Source organism: Leptonychotes weddellii, chromosome 8, assembly GCF_054177405.1.
Source record: "Leptonychotes weddellii isolate Sample4059 chromosome 8, ASM5417740v2, whole genome shotgun sequence".
Lineage (NCBI taxonomy): Eukaryota > Metazoa > Chordata > Mammalia > Carnivora > Phocidae > Leptonychotes > Leptonychotes weddellii.
In genome coordinates, this window is record NC_138376.1 from 909,160 (window position 1) to 931,704 (window position 22,545).

At 39.8% G+C, this 22,545-nt stretch overlaps 1 protein-coding gene across 1 annotated transcript in view; it reads left to right on the forward strand.

The window, feature by feature from the left end:
- Nucleotides 1-22,545, forward strand: part of LOC102740393 (olfactory receptor 2B8-like) — a 25,920-nt gene that overhangs the window by 2,136 nt on the left and 1,239 nt on the right. Inside the window, exon 2 of the mRNA XM_081827499.1 lies at nt 22,061-22,222. Within this exon, the coding sequence (XP_081683625.1) occupies nt 22,061-22,222 (162 nt within the window). The remainder of the gene's footprint in view (nt 1-22,060; nt 22,223-22,545) is intronic.

Below are 22,545 nucleotides of genomic sequence, written 5' to 3' on the forward strand. Positions count from 1 at the left end.
AAGTGTACTTACTGTTCCCTATCCTGACAGCTAACTAGCATCCTTCAGGGCCTTGAACCCCCTGAGCTGGTCATGCTCATGACAAGTGATCTTTGTATAGAGACAGCATGTGGAGGCTGGAAATGACAGCCAGGGGAGATTATGCACACGGTCAGGTTCTCTCTGCATCGCTAACAGCATCGCAGTATTCCCACTTGAACACCTGGGATATATCTTGACACCATAGTGATGCGTCATGTATACTGTTTATCCCCAAATGTGACAAATTTCCCACTCTCCATTATTTTTCTTTTTTTGTTTTAAAGATTTTATTATTTATTCATTTATTTGAGAGAGAGGGAGAGACCTGGCAGGGGACGGGCCGAGGGATTTGGGGAGGGACAGGCAGACTCTGGCCTGAGCACAGAGCTCGATGGGGTCTCCATCTTGTGACGTGGAGATCATGAGCTGAGTTGAAACCAAGAGTTGGATGCTTAGTCTACTGAATCTCCTAGGCACCCCTCTATTCTCTGTTATGGTTCAACCGTATCTGACAGTTATATGCAAATGGTCACTTTAAAATCCCTCAAATGAATTCTCTTTGGTGCAAAACCCCTCAAGGTCTCATGAAATTACACAGCCTATTATTCTGGGTGAGCATCCACTTCTCTGCTCTTAAGGACACACAGAGCCCTGGGGTGAAACAGATTTATTTCCTTTAAGTGAATGTTTGAATGGCATTTGGATGTTTATGTTACATGGGAATAAATTACAGATAATAAAGGTCTCTGGAATTCATGCCAAAATAAAAAAGAAATCACTTAGGAGACCAAACACAAGTTCAGAATTGTTCTGTAACATTTTTCTAGTGTTAGGAATCTGCCTCCACACACTCTCCATGTTTTGGCTGTAACAGACTCCAGGGTTGTGTAAATCGTCACCAATATTATTTGGACTGTTTCCTTTTGAATTTTCACCAATAACTGTGGCATGGCTGTGGGATTGTATCCAAGGCTTGGCCAAATTATTATATTCCATCTGTGTTTAGCCTCTGGAGGACAGGACGATCATGATGCTCTAGAGCAATTCATGGATTCTTCCAGCTCTTTTGCTTTCTGAGGAACACAGGGTGCACACCCTCAGCTCAGATAATGAGTGATTGCAGAGACTCAAAATGTCAGTCAGACTCACATGAAACACAATTTTTAACCAGAAGAAGATTTACTACCAATTAGCAAAGGATACAAAATAGTGAGAGCCCTTGCAGTATCCAGGAGGCCCCAGACCCATCAGACACAGCTTTGGAGACCCCCTCGCTGCAATGGAAAGCATTTTGCTTCTCAAATGTGAGGCAGAACCAGTGTGGTGCAAGTCAGCACAGAGAAGACTTGGGGGGGGCGCTTCTCAGATTATGTGTCCCGACCTTCGTAGGCTGTTCTGGCTTTAGGACTGTCATTTGGTAGCATATCTGCAGTGTGTCGAGTGTAAGTTCTAAACAGACCCTCTACATCATGATGAAATTACTACTAGATCAGTAATCAGAGTACAGCCACCCCTGTAAGACCCTCATGTATCCCATAGTCTGTGCATTTTGTGGTTACTCTTTGCCAGAGTTCTGTTCTGTCCAGGCTCACTGAAGAGGGAGGAATATGTTTTAGATCTTTGAACCCTTTCCTTTGCAGGTGACTTCTTTTGAATGCTTGTTTTGTAATATAGGAGAAAGCTTCTTTCATTGTTATGATATTATAGCACATTTCAGACCTAGTCTTGCAGACTGCGGGAACCACTGGGTATGGAAATGTGGTTTACTGGGAAGGTAGGCTCTGTGTAAATGCAGAAATGAGGATGCATGACTGCTGCTCAGAGGGGTCAGGGAATGGGGTCCCTGAGATGGCCTTAGGGACAGGACACTTGTTTTGGGGAGGGTCACATTTCCTTCTTCCCCGCAGGGTTCGTCCAGCTGTTTTGTAATTAAATGGATATGAGACAGAGTAACAGGAGAAAAACCCAAAATTTTATTACCTGTATGCAGAGGCCCAATAATGAAATTGAGACCCAAAGAAATGACCAAGCCAGGCAGTATTTATACCTTTTAGACAGAGGCAAAAAATGTGTGAGGAATTGACAGGATAAAGAAAACAGGTGTTTGGGAGCTTTAGTTGGGAAAGAATTCCAATTGGAATTTGGGCTGAGGTAGTAGAATTGTAAAAAAGTAGCAAGGTTTATTTCTACTGCTTTCTGAACTTTCAGGTCCCTACCTGTGGTGATAGGGATGTGTTTTACTTCTTATTCCTGGGACAGTGCCTTGACTAGGGGAGATTGGCAAAAGATTTATTTGAGGAAGTAATAGTTGAAAACGTCCCTAATCTGGGGAAGGAAACAGACATCCAAATCCAGGAGGCATAGAGAACTTCTATCAATGTCAACAAAAGCAGGTCAACACAAGGATATATTGTAAGTAAATTGGAAAAATATAGCAATAAATAAAGAAATCTTAAAAGCAGCAAGACAAAAAATGTCCCCAACTGACAAGGGAAGACCCATGAATTTAGCAGCATATCTGTCCACAGAAACTTGGCAGGCCAGAAGAAGGTGGCATGATATATTCAACGTGCTGAATAGAACAAATCTCCAGCCAAGACTGCTCTATTCTACCAGGTTATCATTCAGATAGAAGAGATAAAGAGTTTCCTGGACAAACAAAAACTAAATGAGTTTGTGACCACTAAACCAGCCCTGCAAGAAATATGAAGGGGGACTCTTTGAGTGGAAAGGAAAGATCAAAAGTGACAAAGACAAGAGATGGACAGAGACCATCTCCTGAAAGAAGGACAAAACAAGTAATCAAATGGCACTAAATAATATCTATCAATAATTACTCTGAATGTAAATTGTCTAAATGCTCCAATGAAAAGACATAGGGTGTCAGAATGGATGAAAAACAAGACCCATGTGTATCCTACCCACAAGAGACTCCTGTTAGACCTAAGGAACACTCTTATTGAAAGTGAGATGATGGAGGGGCGCCTGGGTGCCTCAGTCGGTTAAGCATCTGCCTTCGGTTCAGGTCATGATCCCAGGGTCCTGGAATCGAGTGCAACAGCAGGCTTGTTGCTCATCAGGAAGCCTGCGTCTCCCTCTGCCTGCGGCTTCTTCTCCCTGCTGCTACCCCTGCTTGTGAGCTCTCTCTCTAACAAATAAATAAATAAAATCTTAAAAAAGAAAAGAAAGTGAGATGTTGGAGAAACATTTATCATGCAAATGGATGTCAAAAGAAAGAGGAGCAATACTTATATTGGAAAAGTTAGATTTTAAATCAAAGACTGTAACAAGAGATATAGAAGGGCACTATATCATAATAAAGGGGGCAATTCAACAAGAAGATCTTACAATTGTAAATATTTATGTGCCCAACATGGCAGCACCCAAATATATAAAACAATTAGCAACAAACATAAAGGACCTCATGGACAGTAATACAATAATAGTAGGGGACTTTAACACCCCACTTACATGAATGGACAAATCATCTAAGCAGAACATTAACAAGGAAACAATGGCTTTCAATGACACACTGGACCAGATGGACTTAACAGATATATCCAGAACATTCCACCCTACAGCAGCAGAATACACAATCTTTTCAAGTGCACATGGGACATTTTCCAGAATAGATCACATACTAGGTCACAAATCAGGCCTCAATAAGTACAAAGAGATTGAGGTCATACCATACATATTTTCTGACCACATCGCTTTGAAATTTGAAGTGAACCAGGAGAAAAAAATGTGGAAAGACCACAAATACATGGAGGTTAAACAACATGCTACTAACCAGGAAAACAAAGAAGAAATAAAAAATACATGGAAACAAATGCAAATGAAATATGACGGTCCAAAACCTTAGGGATGCAACCTAAGCATCCTGAAGCATCTTAGGGATGTAGCCCAAAGCAGCCCTACAAGGGAAGCATATAGCAATACAGGCCTACCTCAAGAAGCAAGAAAATTCTCAAACAACCCAACTTACACCTAAAGGAGCTAGAAAAAGAACAACCAACAAAGCCACTAGAAGGAAAATAATAAAGATTAGAGCAGAAATAAATGATATAGAAACTAAAAAGATAGTAGAACAAATCAATGAACCCAGGAGGTGGTTCTCTGAAAAAATTAATAAAATTGATAACTCCCTAGTCAGACTGATCAAAAAGAAAAGAGAAAGGACCCAAATAAATAAAATCAGAAATGAGAGAGAAGAAATAACCAATACCACAGAAATACAAACAATTCTAAGAAAATATTATGAGAAACTATATGCCAAAAAATTGGATCACCTGGAAGAAATGGAAAAACTCCTAGAAACATGTAAACTGCCAAAACCAAAACAGGAAGAAATAGAAAACTTGAGCAGATCGATAACCAAAAAGAAATTGAGTCAGTAATCAAAACACTCCTAACAAACAAAACTCCAAGGCCAGATGGTTTCACAGGTAAATTCTACCAAACATTTAAAGAGTTAATACCTATTCTTCTCCAACTATTCCAAAAAATGGAAATGCAAGGAAAACTTTGAAATTCATTCTATGAGGCCAGCATTACTCTGATCCCAAAATCAAATACAGACTCCACTAAAAAAGAGAAGTACAGGCCAATATCCTGGATGAACATGGATGCAAAAATTCTCAACAAGATACTAGCAAATCAGGTCTGACAGTACATTAAAAGAGTCATTCACCATGATCAGTGGGATTTATTCCTGGGCCACAAGAGTTATTCAATATTCCATTTTTTTTTTGTTACATAAATTAACCCATTTGTTATAGGCTAGCATTGTTTCAAATGGTGGAGCTTCTACTGGTCTTTCAACTTCTTCAATCTTCTGATGGCTGACTTTACTGTCACAGCAGAAATGGTGTTGTAGGTCCAGGCACCACCAGAGACGGTTTTCATGCAGGAACCACAATGCCAGATCCCCACAGCTTGTCTTTTCTTTTCTTTCTTTCTTTCTTTTTTTTTTAAAGATTTTATTTATTTATTTGAGAGAGAGAATGAGACAGAGAGCATGAGAGGGGGGAGGGTCAGAGAGAGAGGCAGACTCCCTGCTGAGCAGGGAGCCCGACGTGGGACTCGATCCAGGGACTCCAGGATCATGACCTGAGCCGAAGGCAGTCGCTTAACCAACTGAGCCACCCAGGCGCCCCACACAGCTTGTCTTTTCATCTTGGTTTTGCCACAGAAGGAGCAAGTGTATTTGGGTGCTGGCTTATTTCAATCTTCTTCACCATTTTCCCTAGGGAGGCACCATAACGGGTCCTGTATTTACCCATGATTCCGACCTTCTTGGTGTGTTTAGCCATGTCACTGTGAACTAGGTCTGAGCCCAGAGAGCTCAATTTTCTATTTTTTAAAAAAGATTTTATTTATTTGAGAGAGAGAGAGCAAGCTTAGAGGGAGAGGGAGAAGCAGACTCCCTGCTGAACACAGAGCCCGTCATGGGGCTCAATCCCAGGACCCCAAGATCATGACCTGAGCTGAAGACAGACGCTTAACTGACTGAGCCACCATGGCACCCTGAGTTGTTCGATATTCTAAAACCAACGTCATACACCACATTAATAAAAGAAAGACAAAGAACCATATGATCCTCTTAATACATTCAGAAAAAGAATTTGACAAACTAGAGCATCCGACAAACTAGAGCATCCATTCATGATAAAAATCCTCCAAAAAGTAGATGTAGAGGGAACATACCTCAACATAATAAAGGCTATATATGAAAAACACACAGCTAATATCATCTTCAATGGGGAAAATGAGAGCTTTTCCTCTAGAGTTAGAAACAAGACAGGGATGTCCATTTTCACTATTACTATTTAACATAGTACTGGAGGTCCTAGCCTTAGCAATCAGAAAACAAAAAAGGGGGGGTGCCTGGGTGGCTCAGTCATTAAACGGCTGCCTTCAGCTCAGGTCATGATCCCAAGTCCTGGGATCGAGCCCTGCATCAGGCTCCCTGCTCTGTGGGAAGCCTGCTTCTCCCTCTCCCACTCCCCCGGCTTGTGTTCCTTCTCTCGCTGTGTCTCTCTCTGCCAAATAAATAAATAAAATCTTAAAAAAAAAAAAGAAAACAAAAAAGACATGAAAGGCATCCAAACAGGCAAGGGATAAGTGAAACTTTTAGCATTTGCAGAAGACATGATACTCTATATTGAAAACCTAAAAGATTCCACCTGAAAGTGGAAAGTGATACACAAATTCAGTTAAATCACAGGATATAAACCAATGTACAGAAATTTGTTGCATTTCTATACACCAATAATGAAGCAGCAGAAAGAGAAATGAACAAATCAATCCCATTTACAACTACATCAAACATAATAAGGTACCTAGGAATGAACCTAACCAAGAAGGTAAATGATCTGTGTTCTGAAAACTATACAACACTGTTGAAAGAAATTGAAGATGACATAAGGAAATGGAAAAACATTCTATTCTCATGGATTGAAAGAATAAATATTGTTAAAATGTCTATATTACAGGGGCGCCTGGGTGGCTCAGTCGTTAAGCATCTGCCTTCGGTTCAGGTCATGATCCCAGGGTCCTGGGATCGAGCCCCGCATCGGGCTCCCTGCTCGGCGGGAGGCCTGCTTCTCCCTCTCCCACCTCCCCTGCTTGTGTTCCCTCTCTTGCTGTGTCTCTCTCTGTCAAATAAATAAATAAAATCTTAAAAAAAAAATGTCTATATTACCAAAAGCAATCTATACATTTGATGCAATCCCTATCAAATTACCACCAACATTTTCACCAAGCTAGGACAATCAATTCTAAAATTTGTATGGGACCACAGAACACCCTGAATACTCAAAGCAATCTTGAAAAAGAAAAGCGAAGCTGGAGGCATCAGAAACCCGGACTTCAATTTATACTGCAAAGTTGTAGTGATCAAGAAATATGGTACTGGCACAAAAATAGAGAGATCAATGGAACAGAATTGAGAACCCAGAAATTAACCTACAGCTATATGGTCAACTGATTTTTGATAAAGCAGGAAATAATATCCAATGGTAAAAAAGACAGTGTCTTCAACAAATGGTGTTGGGAAACCTGGACAGCCACATGTAAAGATGAAACTGGACTACTTTTTTACACCATACACAAAAATAGATTCAAAATGGATGAAAGACCTTCATGTGAGACAGGAACCCATCAAAATCCTTGAGGACAACACAGGCAGAAACCTCTTTGACATCATCCACTTACTAGACACATCTCTGGAAGCAAGGGAAACAAAAGCAAAAATGAAGTATTGGGACTTCTTCAAGATAAAAAGCTTCTGCACAGGGAAGGAAAGAATCAACAAAATTAAAAGGCAGCATATGGAATGGGAGAAGATACTTGCAAATGACATATCAGATAAAGGGATAGTATACAAAATTTATAAAGAGCTTCTCAAACTCAACACCCAAAAACAAATAATCCAGTTAAAAAATGGGCAGAAGGCATGGATAGATATTTTCCAGAGAAAACATCCAGATGGCTAATAGACACATGAAAAGATGCTCAACATCACTCAGCATCAAGGAAATAGAAATCAAAACCACAATGAGACACCACGTCATACCAATCACGATGGCTAAAATTAACAACTCAGGAAACTAAAGGTGTTTTCAATGATGCAGAGAAAGGGGAAACCTCTTACACTGTTGGTGGGAATGCAAACTGGTGCTGTCCCTCTGGAAAACTAGATGGAGGTTCCCTAAAAAGTTAAAAATAGAACTACCCTAGGATCCAGCAATTGCACTACAGGGTATTTACCCAAAGGATGCAAAATTACAGATTAGAAGGGTTACAGGTACCCTGATGTTTATAGTAGCATTATCAACAATAGCCAAATTATAGAAAGAGCCCAAATATCCATCGACTGATGAATGGATAAAGAGGTTGTGGTAATCGTTAGTGACACCACTTTCAGCCAAATGTCAGGAAATCACCAATTCAAAGTTTAGTCTTTTTATTTTTAATATTTATTTATTTATTTATTTTGAGAGAGAGAGAGAGACAGAGCATGGGGGCAAGGGCAGAGGGAGAGGTTCCTCAAGGGGACTCCCCACTGAGTGGGGAGCCCAATGTGGGCTGAGTCCCACCAAGCATGAGATCATGACCTGAGCCCAAACCAAGAGTCCGATGCTTAACTGTCTGAGCCACCCAGGCACCCATAGTCTTTTTTATAACTTTACAACTGTCTTTTAAAATTTTTAATGTAATGGAAAAAATATTTATTCAACATCTTATCAGTACTTCTTATAAATACAATCTTGCAGAATTCATTCTGTTTTGTATTAAAATTACTGGTTTTTTTTGAATGACCTCCCTACCCCCATACACTCTGTGATACACATTTAAGAGTAAATACAACCAAACCAAGAGTAATATCTCATAATATCACCATAAACTTGGAAAAGAGTCTGGAATGTAGTAGAGTCAAAAGAAAGTCTTTGTTGAATAAATACAAATAGGGAAGAAGTTTAAAAACTGTAATACAGGCTATGGGCGCCTGGGTGGCTCAGTTGGTTAAGTGTTTGACTCTTGATTTTGGCTCAGGTTTGCGATCTCAGGGTCCTGGGATTGAACCCCCTTTCCAGCTCCGCACTCAGTGTGGAGTCTGCTTAAGATTCTTTCTCTACCTCTGCCCCCCCACCCCGCTCGCTCTCTTGCAAAAAAACAAACAAAAGAAAATTGTAACAGACTATTGAAAGTGAATCTAGGGGTTATAGAAATTTATAGAGAATAGTAAAGCAAAAAATGTCTTGAAAGTAGGTAATTAATAGTCTTGACTATTCAAACTCTAGGTTTTTATTTTTTATTTATTTTATTTTTAAATTTTTTAGAGAGAGAATGGGTGCCAATGAGCATGGTGGTGGGTGGGAAGGAGGGGCAGAGGGAGAGGGAGAGAGAATCTTAAGCAGACTCCACATCCAGCACAGAGCTCCAGGTGGGGGTCAATCTCACAACCCTGAGATCATGACCTGAGCCAAAATCCACAGTCAGACACTTAACTGACTGAGCCACCTAGGTGCCCACACAAACTTTAGGTTTTTAAAAGAAAGCTGTATTGTCTGGAACTTTGCTGGATTTTGTCTCTTTTGTAAATGTCACTTTTCTATTAGCAAAATCCATGACCAGGCAAGAGGATATTTGGCCACCTCTCTTATGCCTTTGCTGTTGGATTCTCGATCCCCTTCTGCTTTTATTTCTAAATCCTTTCAGTGATGGTTTTGGTGGCTGTTGTTACTGTGTTGCCAAAGGGTAAGATTAAAATGGGATAATAGGTTTCAAAATGCAATAAAGTGGGAATCAGAATACTTGGATTGTAAGTACAAATCTGCTAATAAGCTTTGAGATTCTAAAGGCTGCTCCCCCCCCTGCCCCCACTCCTGCCTGGCCTTCTCTCCTTCCAAATAAAGGAGATGATGTTACTAGCTTTTAAGAAGAAATAAAAGACATAATGTATTTAGCTCTTTACTGAAACCTGGTAGGTTTGCGTTTCAATAGATCCGTTGTCAAGTTTCAAAGAAGCACCCATCAGTCCTTGCATGTTCTTTAGTGACAGCATGGTTCTTAGTTTCTGTATCTTCCACATTATCAGGCCCTGATCCAAAATATCCAGAATCAGACAATGGGCATTAGTCAGAATTTGTTTTGTCATATGTTCTTGGGGTTTAGCTTTTGGTGATTCCCTCTCTCCTTGTGTTTTAAGGGTAGAGAAGGGCTTCTCCAGTCTATCATGGTGTCCATCCGAAGTCTCTTAGAAGGTTTTCAAATAGGCTGTTATTTCTCAGAGATCACCAACATATCTCATAACTTAGCTGAGAACACGATTTTCAATGATTTTGTTCTTCTCAATGGTGCACAGCAAGTGATCTGAACCAAGAAAGCATATATTCTGATAAGACATATGTAAAATTCATTGTAACCAGAAAAGGAGAATTAAATGGATATGGTCATTTTAGTATAAATTTCAATACATGGCATTATTTTCCTAGTCTTCCATATCAGACTGCCACAAACTAGGTAGCTTAAGAGAACCAGACTTACTGTCTTGTAGCTCAGGAGGATAGAAGTCCAAAATGAAGATCTTGGCAGAACCTGTGAAGGTTCTGGAGGGGAATACATCCTTGGACCTTTGTAGCTTCTGGAGGTTTGTTTGCTGGCACTTTGGGGTTCCTTCACTTGCAGCTGCAGCAGGTCATCTACTGCTTCCGTGGGCACATGGTGTTCCCCCTTGCCTGTCTGGCTACCTCTTGGAAGAAGCAAGATGGTCTTTGAAGGAACTACAGTTATAGGAAACTAAGAGATTGGCATATTGATGGCAAAGTGAATGTCTGCAGATGAAAGCTCATGACTGCTGGCTCCCATGAATGCTAATACACTCAGTGATTGCCGAGTGGTGTGTGGTTATGAAATTGTAGACAAGTGTTAGGGGATGAAACAGAACAGAATCCTTAGAATAAAGGCAGATTCATGTATTTAAAATATGCTAATTTGGAAAGGATAATCCTTGAAAATGGTGACTCTCAAAGGCAAGGGAAGTCAAAAGTGCTCCTCACTCATTCTCTGTTAAAGGTAGTACCAATTCTCTTCACAACTAATGTTAGAATAAGTTGTCTCATCCCCAGGGTTTACCCACAAAGATTGTCCACTCATTTCAGTGTTTGGAGACATAAAAGGAAGGATAAATTAGAGTGGACAGTGTAGTCTGCAGCTAAACACGTTAGAAGCTGTGAATTCTATGGAATCTGCCCATGAATAAAAGAACTACTGTTATATCTGAGGGATAATTTATAAGTCAGGAAAGTCAGAGTACATGCTTTAGGGACTGAGGATATGTTTATTTTTAGGGGCCCCAGGAGTGTCCTGCCCCATGTAACTCATTAACCTCAGTTGAAGTATTCAGAGTTTGGCTCCCCAAAGGCAGCCAAAGAAGAAGCCTCTGGAGAGGTGACATCAACAGGTAGTCAATCTCTTCCTGCCACATTGATTGGGAGTGAAACTGTGTCTCTATTTAACTACCATTTACCAATACTATTTAATAGTATTAGCTACAATATTTTTTGCTAGTGTTTAAATTCCTTTTTTAAATTGAGTTACAATATTCACATAGCATTGTGTTAGTTTTAGGCATATAACATAATGATTTGATACTGGTATATACTGTGGAATCATCACCACAGTAACTCTGGTTAACATCTATTGCTGCACAGAGTTCCCTTTATTTTCTTTTCAGGAGAACTTTTAAGATCTATTATTTTAGCAATTTTCAATTACATGATATGATACCTCATGAATTCTGCCTGGATCAGCTTATGGAGCTTATGGAGCTTGAGGACAGCCTGGGACAGGGTAGCATATGATGAATGACTATAGGTGATATATCAAGGTATCCACAGTATCATTAAGGATACCAGTCTTGGTGACTGAGAGGTCAGCTGATCCCTTTGTTAGAAGAGAGAAGGCAAGAGGAAAAGGTTCTGTTTTAGGTGAATTTTGTTCCCCCCCCCACCGCAGCTGTGTTCATATTCTAATACCTTATGCATATGAATGTGACTTTATTTGAAAAAAGAGTCTTTGAAGATGTAATCTAATGAAGATGAAGTTATCCATGATGAAGGTGTGCTTTAATCCAGAATGGCCAATGTCCTTATAAGAATGGAAAACAGAGACCCAGACACAGATACAGGGAGAATTCCAAGTGAAGGAAAGATTGGAACAACAATGAATCTAGAAGCCAAAGGATGCCAAGGATTGCTGACAACACCATAAGCTAAGAGAAAGGAATAGAACACATTCTCCTTTAGAACCTTCTGAGGGAGGGTGTCCTGGGTAACACCTGATTTTGGACTGGTGTCCAAATATGGTTTACATATTAATTGTAAATATCCAAGTAGATATGTCAGGATTGACAATGGACAGCATAGGATTCTACTTGGGGAGAGGACTCAGAGCCTGATACACTTTGGCAATTCTCACTTTGGTGGTTCAGTTGAAGTACCATCATTTTTGAAGGGGAAAATGTCTAAAAAGAGAATTAAAGGTAAAGGACATAGAGTTTTAAAAGAATCAGAATGGTAATGGTTGCTGCCATGTAAGTATATCTAGGCTGAATAGTTTCACGAAAGCTGCATGAAGGGCATTTCAAGCACAGAGTGGCTGATAGCATGGCTCCATGCAGGGTGACTAGGAAAATGCAACAGAAAAAGTGTGACCTTAGCCAGAACTGCTAGTAGTTCTTTGCATTTACATAGCACTTTCCAATTTATTATGAATTTTCACATTTTCTATCTTATTCATTTCCCATAGCACCGAGAGTCAACATTATTGTTAGTGTACAGGTGAGCATACTCTTAATGGGGAGGTTAATTTCTTGTCTTGAAATTTCACAATTTTAATTGATCAGGCCAAAATGTGAACCTAAACATACAGACTCTAAAATTATGTTCTTTCCATGGGACTTTGAAATATTTTTAACTGCTTTCAATAAGCCCTGACTATTACCAGGTAGAGAATAATGGTTAACAGAAGTCAGTGATAATAAGTGCTCTTAATGTTTTAGTTAGCATGCTGAACATTCAAAGATATCCTCATTGTGATTACAAGCTTAAGGTTTATAATTTATAATGTTGAAGTGTTAATAAAGTTGAGAATTTATTTACAAATGAATTATAGGCTTGGTCCCCAAATGGCCAAAGTTAAAAGAATTCTAATATATGAAAATAGAAATTGGCTCAAACACTTTTAATTATCCTTGTATATTCAGCAGCCTGAGCAGGGATTTGTTCAGTGGTCAAATATTCAAAGAAGACATAGTAAACCAAATTTTGGAAGCTTCCTAATGCATGTGTTTTGTGTGTATGTACATGGTTGTGTGTTTGGGAGTGGGAGGGTGTGGATGAGGGAAATGTAGCCAGGGATTTATGGCCTCTTTCCACACGTTTGGGCTTCTAGTGCTCTCAGTTATATCCTCATCACAATCACTATACCTAGTTGGTTTAGGTTCCAGAAAATTCCCACCAAGATGAAATAGTTTGGGAGCATCCTTCAAGAACCCCACAGGAGCAATGGAGTGTCCAGCTCCAGAGTGGGAGAATGTTTCCATGAAAGCCTCAGAGTCATGCCTTGTGCAGAAGAGGGTGAGGGACTGTGTGGTATGTTGAACAGGGAGCGAGCAGATTTGTTACCACTGACTCTGGGTGGAAATGCAGGTGAACATATGCACGATGTCCTACCTTTTGTGTTAGATGAACATGTGTGTGAAAGCCCTTCAACAAGTAGACAGGAATAGACTTTTTCTCAAAGGAGACGTACAGATGGCTAACAGACACATGAAAGATGCTCAACATCACCCATCATCATGGAATTACAAAATCAAAACCACAAGGAGATATCACCTCACACCTGTCACAATGTCTAAAATTAATAATACAGGAAACAACAGATACTGGTGAGGATGTGGAAAAAGGGGAATTCTTTTCCACTGCTGCTGAGAATGCAAACTGGTGCAGCTACTCTGGAAAACAGTATAGAGGTTCCTCAAAAACTTAAAAATAGAACTAACTTATGATGCAGCAATTACAGCTAGATATTTACCCAGTGGATACAAAATTACTGATTCAAATACTAAAACAAATGTATTTATTTGTCAGAGAGAGAGAGCAGAAGCAGGGGGAGTGACAGGCAGAGGGAGAAGCAGGCTCCATGCTGAGCAAGGAGCCCAATTCAGGACTGGATCCCAAGATCCTGGGATCATGACCTGAGCCAAAGGCACTCAGCTGACTGAGCCACCCAGGTGTCCCTTCACCCTGATATTTATATCAGTATTATCAACAATAGCTAAGTTATGGAAAGAGCCCAAATGACCATCAACTGATGAATGGTTAAAGAAGATGTGGTATATGCATTTGCAATGGAACATTACTCAGCCATGAAAGAGGATGAAATCTTGCCATTTGCAGTGACACGGATGGAACTAGAATATATTATGATAAGTGAAATAAGTCAGTTCGAGAAACACAAATAGCATATGACTTCACTCATATGTGGGATGTAAAAAAGAAAATGAATGGGAAAGAGTCCAAAATGGCAGAGGAGTAGGAGACCATAATTTTGTCTGGTCCCAGGAATTCAGCTAGATAGCTATCAAATCATTCTGAACACCTGGGAACTCAACTGGAGATCTAAGAAAAGAATAGCTGCAATTCTAAAAATAGAAAAGTGACTACTTTCTGCAAGGTGGGAGGTGTGGAGAAGTGAATCCAAGGCGATATATGGGAAGATAGACTGTGAGGGGAGGTAATCTCTGTTAGCTGGCTACCAGCAAGTGATAAAGCAGCGGAGCACAAAACCAGAACTTTTAGAAGTCTGTTCCCATATGAGGGCTGCTGCTCAGGTGGACAAGTAGGGGCGGAACCCTAGCTGGGACAGTGTGGTCTCAGGATCCTCAGGGTCACAGGAAGACTGGAGGTGCCTGAGTGTGGCAGTGTTCCCAGGCATTGGTGTGGGGAAGCTGGCTGCAATGAGTGAGCTCAGGAGTGGGTTCTTGGCTTGGGGTTGCCATAAACTGTGAACCTCAGCACAGGTGGGCGACTGCTCTCTGAACAGGGGCCCAACAAATGGCAGAATGGCGAGACTCTTCTTTCTCCCCTGGGAAGAGTGGTGCAGGAGTGTGCTGCAGGAGTCTGCAGGGTTTGGAGACTCCAGATGGGGTCGAGTGCCTGAGATAGAAATGCTCGGGCACAGGCCAGGTGAGCACAAAATGTAGCAGGAGACCAGGGAGACAGGAGTGACTCACTGCTTTTCTCTGAGGGCTCACTGAGGAGTGGGGGCCTGAGCTTTCCTCCCTGGAGCTGGAGATTGGGAGGCTGCCATTTTCATTCTCATCCTCTAAAGCTGCATGAAAAGCCTTCAGGGAACAAAAGTCACATAGAGCAAACTGGAGCAGATTACTTAGCCTGGCCCCCTGGCAAGGGTGGTGCAATTCCACTCCGGGCAAAGACACTTAAGGATCAAAGCAACAGATCCCTCCCCCAGAAGATCAGCAAGAACATCCAGCCAAGACCAAGTTTTCCAATCGATGAGAACTGCAAAACTCCAGCACTAGGGGAAATCAGTACATAGAATTCATGGCTTTTCCCCCATGATTCTTAGTCTTTCAACTGAAATTTAAAAAAAAATTTTTTTCTTTCCTTTTTTCAATGAATTTCTTATTTTATCAACTCCCTTTTTAAAATCTTTTTTAATTTTCATTTTTACAGTTACATTCTATCCCTTCATTGTATTTAACCTTATTTGTGTATATTTATAAGTTTTTCTTACTTTACAATTTTAGGATATACTTTCTTTGAACAGACCAAAATACACCTAAAATCTAGTGTATGGCTCTGTTCTTAGTCACCTGTCTGACCATATTCTCTTTTTTGTTGTTGTTTTTTCCTTCTTTCTCTTTGTTTTGTTAAAGTCTTCTTAAAATTTTCATCTTTACAGTTATATTCTGTCCTTTCAATGTGTTTAATTTTATTTTTGTATATATAAGGTTTTATTCTTTACAATTTTGAGATGTAGTTTCTTCCAACAAAATGACCAAAACACACTCAGAAGATAGTGTATTTCTCTGTTCTGTTCACCTGTCTGCTTATATCCCTTCCTTTTTTGTTGTTGTTGTTGATTTTTTTCCCCCTCTTTTGTCTTTTTTTGTCTTTTAACTTCCATTTTTACAGGTACAATTTATGCTTTCATTGTATTTAATTATACTTTTGTACATATATGTTTTTCTTTCTTTAAAATTTATGGATCTAGTTTTCTAAAAAACAGACCAAAATATACATAGAATCCAGTGTATATGTCTACATTCTTCTCACCTCTGATTATATGCTCTTCCCTCCCCCTTTTTTCTTTCTTTCCTTTTTTTTCCTCCCAGTTTTGGGTCTCTTCTGATTTGTTTAGTGTATATTTCTCAGGGGTCGTTGTTGCCATTTTGATATTTTGTTCTCCTGTTCATCTTTCTTCTCTGGACAGAATGACAAGTTGGAAAAACTCACTTCAAAAAAGAGAACAAGAGGCAGTACTGAGTGCCAGGGACCTAATCAGTATGGACATAAGTAAGATGTCAGAACTAGAGTTCAGAATAACGATTATAAAGATACTAGCTGGGCTTGAAAATAGCATAAAAGACACTAGAGAATCTCTTTCTGGAGAAATAAAAGAACTAAAATCTAACCAAGTCAAATAAAAAAAGGCTACTAGTGAGATGCAATAAAAAAAGGAGGCTCTGACTGCTAGGATAAATGAGGCTGAAGAGAGAATTCCTGATATAGAACACAAAACGATGGAGAATATGAAGTTGAGAGAAAGAGAAAGAAACAGAGAGAAAGAAGCAACTACTGGATCACGAGGTGAGAATTTGAGACATAAGTGATATAATAACATAAGCAGTATTAGAACAATTGGGATCTCAGAAGAAGAGGAAAGAGAGAGAGGGGGAGAAGGTATATTGGAACAGACAACTTCCCTAATCTGGGGAAGGAAACAGGCATCAAAATCCAGGAGGCACAGAGAAGCCCCCTCAAAATCAAGAAAAATAGGTCAATACCTCGACATCTAATAGTGAAACTTTCAAATCTCGGAGACAAAGAGAAAATCCTGAAAGCAGCTCAGGAGAAGAGGTCTGTAACCTAAAAGGGTAGAAACATTAGACTGGCAGCAGACTTATCCACAGAGACCTGGCCGGCCAGAAAGGACTGGCATGATATAGTCAGGGTGCTAAATGAGAAAAATATGCAGCCAAGAATACTTTATCCAGTTAGGATGTCATTCAAAATAGAAGGAGAGATAAAAAGCTTCCAGGAAAAACAGAAATTAAAGAATTTGTGATAACAAAACAAGCCCTACAAGAAGTATTAAAGGGGATCCTCTAAGCAAACAGTGAGCCCAAAATTAACATAGACCAGAAAGGAACAGAGACAATCTACAGAAACAGTGACTTTACAGGTAATACAACAGCACTAAATTCATAACATTCAATAGTTACTCTGACTGTCAATGGGCTAAATGCCCCAATCAAAAGAGACAGGATATCAGACTGGATAAAAAAGCAGGACCTATCCACATGCTGTCTGCAAGAGACTCATTTTAGACCCAAAGACAGCTCCAGATTTAAAGTGAGGGGATGGAAAACCATTTATCATGCTAATGGACATCAAAAGAAAGCTCGGATGGCAATCCTTAGATCAGACAAATTAGATTTTAAACCAAAGACTGTAATAAGAGATGAAGAAGGACACTACATCATACTTAAAGGGTCTATCCAACAAGAAGTTCTAACAACTGTAAATATTTATGCCCCTAACATGGGAGCAGCCAATTATACAAGCCAATTAATAACAAAATCAAAGAAACACGTCGATAATAATACAATAATAGTGGGGGACTTTAACAACCCACTCACTGCAATGGACAGATTACCTAAGCAGAAGATTAACAAGGAAACAAGGACTTTGAATGACACACTGGACCAGATGGACTTTACAGACATATTCACAGCATTCCATCCTAAAGCAACAGAATACATATTCTTTTCGAGTGCACACGAACATTCTCCAGAACAGATCACATCCTGGGTCACAAATCAGGCCTCAACCGGTACCAAAAGACTGGAATCGTTCCCTGCATATTTTCAGACCTCAATGCTTTGAAACTGGAACTCAATCACAAGTTGGAAAGAACTCAAATACCTGGAGGTTAAAGAGCATCCTACTAAAGAACGAATGGGTCAACCAGGAAATTAAAGAGGAATTTTAAAAATTCATGGAAACAAATGAAAATGAAAACACAACTGTTCAAAATCTTGGGATGCAGCAAAGGTGGCCTAAGAGGGAAGTGTATAGCAATATAAGCCTTTGTCAAGAAACAAGAAAGGTCTCAAAGACACAACCTATCCCTGCACCTAAAGGAGCTGGAGAAAGAACAGCAAATAAAGCCTAAACACAGGAGGAGAAGAGAAATAATAAAGAATAGGGCAGAAATCAATGAAATAGAAACCAAAAGAATGGGAGAACAGATCAACGAAAGTAGGAGCTGGTTCTTTGAATGAATGAATAAGATTGATAAACCCCTGGCCAGACTTATCCAAAAGAAAAGAGAAAGGACCCAAATAAATAAAATCACGAATGAAAGGAGAGATCACAACTAACCATGTAGAAACTAAAACAATTATAAGAACATATTATGAGCATCTATATGCCAACAAATTAGGCAATCTGGAAGAAATGAATGCATTCCTAGAGATGTATAAGCTACCAAAACTGAACCACGAAGAAATAGAAAACCTGAACACACCCGCAACCAGCAAGGAAATTGAAGGAGTAATCAAAAACCTCACAAAAAACCAAAGTCCACATCCAGATGGCTTTCCAGGGGAATTCTACCAAACATTTAAAGAAGAATTAATACCTATTCTTCTGAAGCTATTTTGAAAAATAGAACTGGAGGGAAAATTTCCAAACTTTTATTATGAGGCCAGCATCACCTTGATCCCAAAACCAGACAAAGACCCCATCAAAAAGGAGAATTACAGACCAATGTCCCTGATGAACATGGATGCCAAAATTCTCACCAAAATACTAGTCAATAGGATCTAACACTACATTAAAAGGATTATTCACCACAACCAATTGAGATTTATTCCTGGGCTGCAAGGTTGGTTCAACACCCACAAATCATTCAAAGTGATACACTACATAAATAAAAGAAAGGACAAGAGCCGTATGATCCTCTCAATAGATGCAGAAGAAGCATTTGACAAAGTACAGCATCCTTTCTTGATTAAAACCCTTTACAGTGGAGAGATGGAACATACCTAAATATCATAAAAACCATCTATGAAAACTCATAGTGAGTATCATTCTCAATGGGGAAAACCTGAGAGCTGTTCTCCTAAGGTCAGGAATACAGGAGGGATGTCCACTATCACCACAGCTGTTTAACATATTACTAGAAGTCCTAGCCTCAGCAATCAGATAAAAAAAAGAGAGAGAGAGAGAGAAAAGAAAAGAAATAAAAGGCATCGGAATCAGCAAAGAAGTCAAACTCTCATTCTCTGCAGATGACATGATACTCTATGTGGGTAACCCAAAAGACTCTGCCCCAAAATTGCTAGAACTCATACAGGAATTCAGTAAAGTGACAGGATACAAAATCAATGCACAGAAATCAGTTGCATTTCTATACACCATCAGTGAGACAGAAGAAAGAGAAATGAAGGATTTACTGCCATTTACAATTGCACCCAAAACCATAAGATACCTAGGAATACCTAACCAAATAGGTAAAGGATCTGTACTCTAAAAACTGTAGAACACTCATGAAAGAAATTGAAGGACACAAAGAGATGGGAAAACATTCCATGCTCATGGATTGGAAGAATAAATATTGTTAAAATCTCTATGCTACCTAGAGCAATCTACACATTCAATGCAATCCCTTTCAAAATACCACCAACTTTTTTCACAGAACTGGAACAAATAATCCTAAAATCTGTATGGAATCAGAAAAGACCCTGAATAGACAAAGGAATGTTGAAAACGAAAACGAAAGCTGGTGGCATACAATTCTGGACTTCAAGCTCTATTACAAAGGTTTAATCATCAAGACAGTATGGTACTGGCACAGAAACAGACACCTAGATCAATGGAACAGAGTAGAGAACCCAGAAATGGACCTTCAACACTATGGTCAACTAATCTTTCACAAAGCAGGAAGGAATATCCAATGGAAAAAAGACAGTCTCTTCAACAAATGGTGTCAGGAAAATTGGACAGCCACATGCAGAAGAATGAAACTGAACCATTCTCTTATACCATACACAAGGATAAACTCAAATTGGATGAAAGACCCCAATGTGAGACAGGAATGCATCAAATTCCTAGAAGAGAACACAAGCAACAACTCTGTGATCTCGGCAGCAGCAACTCCTTGCTAGACATGTCTCCAAAGGCAAGGGAAGCAAAAGCAAAAATGAGCTACTGGAACTGCATCAAGATGAAAACTTTTGCACAGCAAAGGAAAGAGTCAACAAAACCAAAAGACAACAGAGAGAATGGGAAAAGCTATTCGCAAATGACATATCAGATAAAGGGTTAGTATCCAAAATCTATAAAGAACTTACCAAACTCAACACCCAAAGAACAAATAATCCAACCAAGAAATAGGCAGAAGACATGAACAAACATTTCTCCAAGGAGGACATTCAAATTGCCAACAGACACATGAAAAAGTTTTCAACATCACTCTTGTGTCAGGGAAATACAAATCAAAACCACAATGTGATACCATCTCACTCCAGTTACAATGGCTAAAATTAACAAGACAAGAAATAACAAATGTTGGTGATGATATGGAGAAAGGGGAACCCTCCTATACTATTGGTGGGAATGCAAGCTGGTACAGCCACTCTGGGAAACAGTATGGAGGTTCCTCAAAACGTTGAAAATAGAGCCACCTTATGACCCAGCAATTGCACTACTGGGCATTTACCCCAAAGATACAAATATAGTGATCCAAAGGGGCACCTGCACCCAATGTTCATAGGAGCAATATCCACAATAGCCAAACTGTGGAAAGAGCCCAGATGTCCAGTGACAGATCAATGGATAAAGAAGAGGTGGTATATATATACAATGGAATATTATGCAGCCATCAAAAAATGATATCTTGCCGTTTGCAATGACATGGATTGAACTAGAGGGTATTATGTTAAGTGAAATAGTCAGAGAAAGACAATTATCGTATTATCTCACTGATATGTGGAATTTAAGAAACAAGGCAGAGGATCATAGGGAAGAGAGGAAAAAATGAAACAAGTCAAGACCAAAGAGGGAGACAAAGCACAGAAGACTCTTAATCTTATGAAACAAACTGAGGGTTGCTGGCGGGGAGTGGAGTGGAAGGATGGGGTAACTGGGTGATGGACATTGGGGAGGGTATGTGTTATAATGAGCACTGGGCGTTGTGTAAGACTTATGAATCACAAGGGCGCTTGGGTGGCTTGGACGGTTGAGCATCTGCCTTCAGCTTAGGTCATGATCTCAGGGTCATGGGATCAAGTCCCGCTTCGGGCTCCCTGCTCAGCCGGGAGCCTGTTTATCCCTCTTCCTCTGCTACTCCCTCTGCTTGTGCTCTCTCGCTCTCTCTGTCAAATAAACAAATAAAATCTTATAAAACAAACTGATGAATCACAGACCTGTACCCGTGAAACAAATAATACATTATATGATAATTAATTGAATTTAACTAAAAAAAATCATTTTTCCCCCCAGTAACCTCATTAGAAGTTTGGTAGAATTTGGTTGCCCTCCTTTATATTCAGCTTAAAGATTAGACTGTGCCTCATTATTAGCTCTGTGATCCTGTGTACAGTGGTTATGGAGAGTAAGTGAAAAAAAATTCACATATTTACATTTATTTATTTATTTTTAAAGATTAATTTATTTATTTTAGAGAGAGAAAGAATGTGCATGAGTGGGGGGAGGCTAAGCAGGAGATAGAGAGGGAAGCGGACTCCCTGCTGGGTGGGGAACTCTATGCCTAAGCTGGGCTCCATCCCTACACCCTGAGGTCATGACCTCACATATTTACATTTAAAATTAAGGAACTGAATGGACTCTTATTTATATATTTATATGTAAATATTTCAGGCAATTATGACAAAAAAGCCTAAAGTATTTTGTAAAACATGTAGGTCTTTAGTAGATGAGAACCAAGGTGGTTGGGGAGATCTAGGGAGTTATTTGTGAAATACATGAAATAACAAAAGAGACAGATGAGGTCTCCTCTGGCTTTGTCCTTGATCGTCCTTCTCCCTGAGGACTGCCATCTCTGGACCGCTCAGTGACAGGGGCTCATTAACAGTGTGGGTATCTGCTCCCCAGAGACATCAGCCAGGGAATCATGTTTAGTTCTCAGTGCCAGCCCAGCCACAGCTGAGCATCACAGCACCCTCTCCTGTGCTCATAAGGGTCTCCCTGTCGTACAGGCAGGTCATCGTATTCGGGAAACCATAGTGAGAGTTTGCAAGGGACTTCACTTCCTACCTCCTAGAGGCAAAGTGTTGATCTCTGTCCACCTGAAGACTCATGAAGTCATCGTGAGAAAGCATCCTTTTGCTCAGGAAAAATCTATGGATAACCCAGTGCTGGTATAGTCAACCTTTGCATTTACTGCATGCAACTGATTCTACATGTCCAAGGGCGAATCCCCAGGACTGTCTTTAGGCAGTGACTTGGAAAGGAGGTAGGGAAATAGCTTAGAACCCACAGAGAGGGTGAACAAAGGTGAGTGAAATGGCACTTGGTTTCTGTGGTGCTTTAGGAATTGGGAGTTAATTTTCAGTTGCAATTGTTCCTGAAACAGAAGAGCTGTATTGGTTTGCATATGTGGTCCACTGTCTCAAGGAAGACTGTGGAAAGTCACCAAACATAGGACCTAAATTTAGTTGTTCATTATAGACTCCACCAAGTC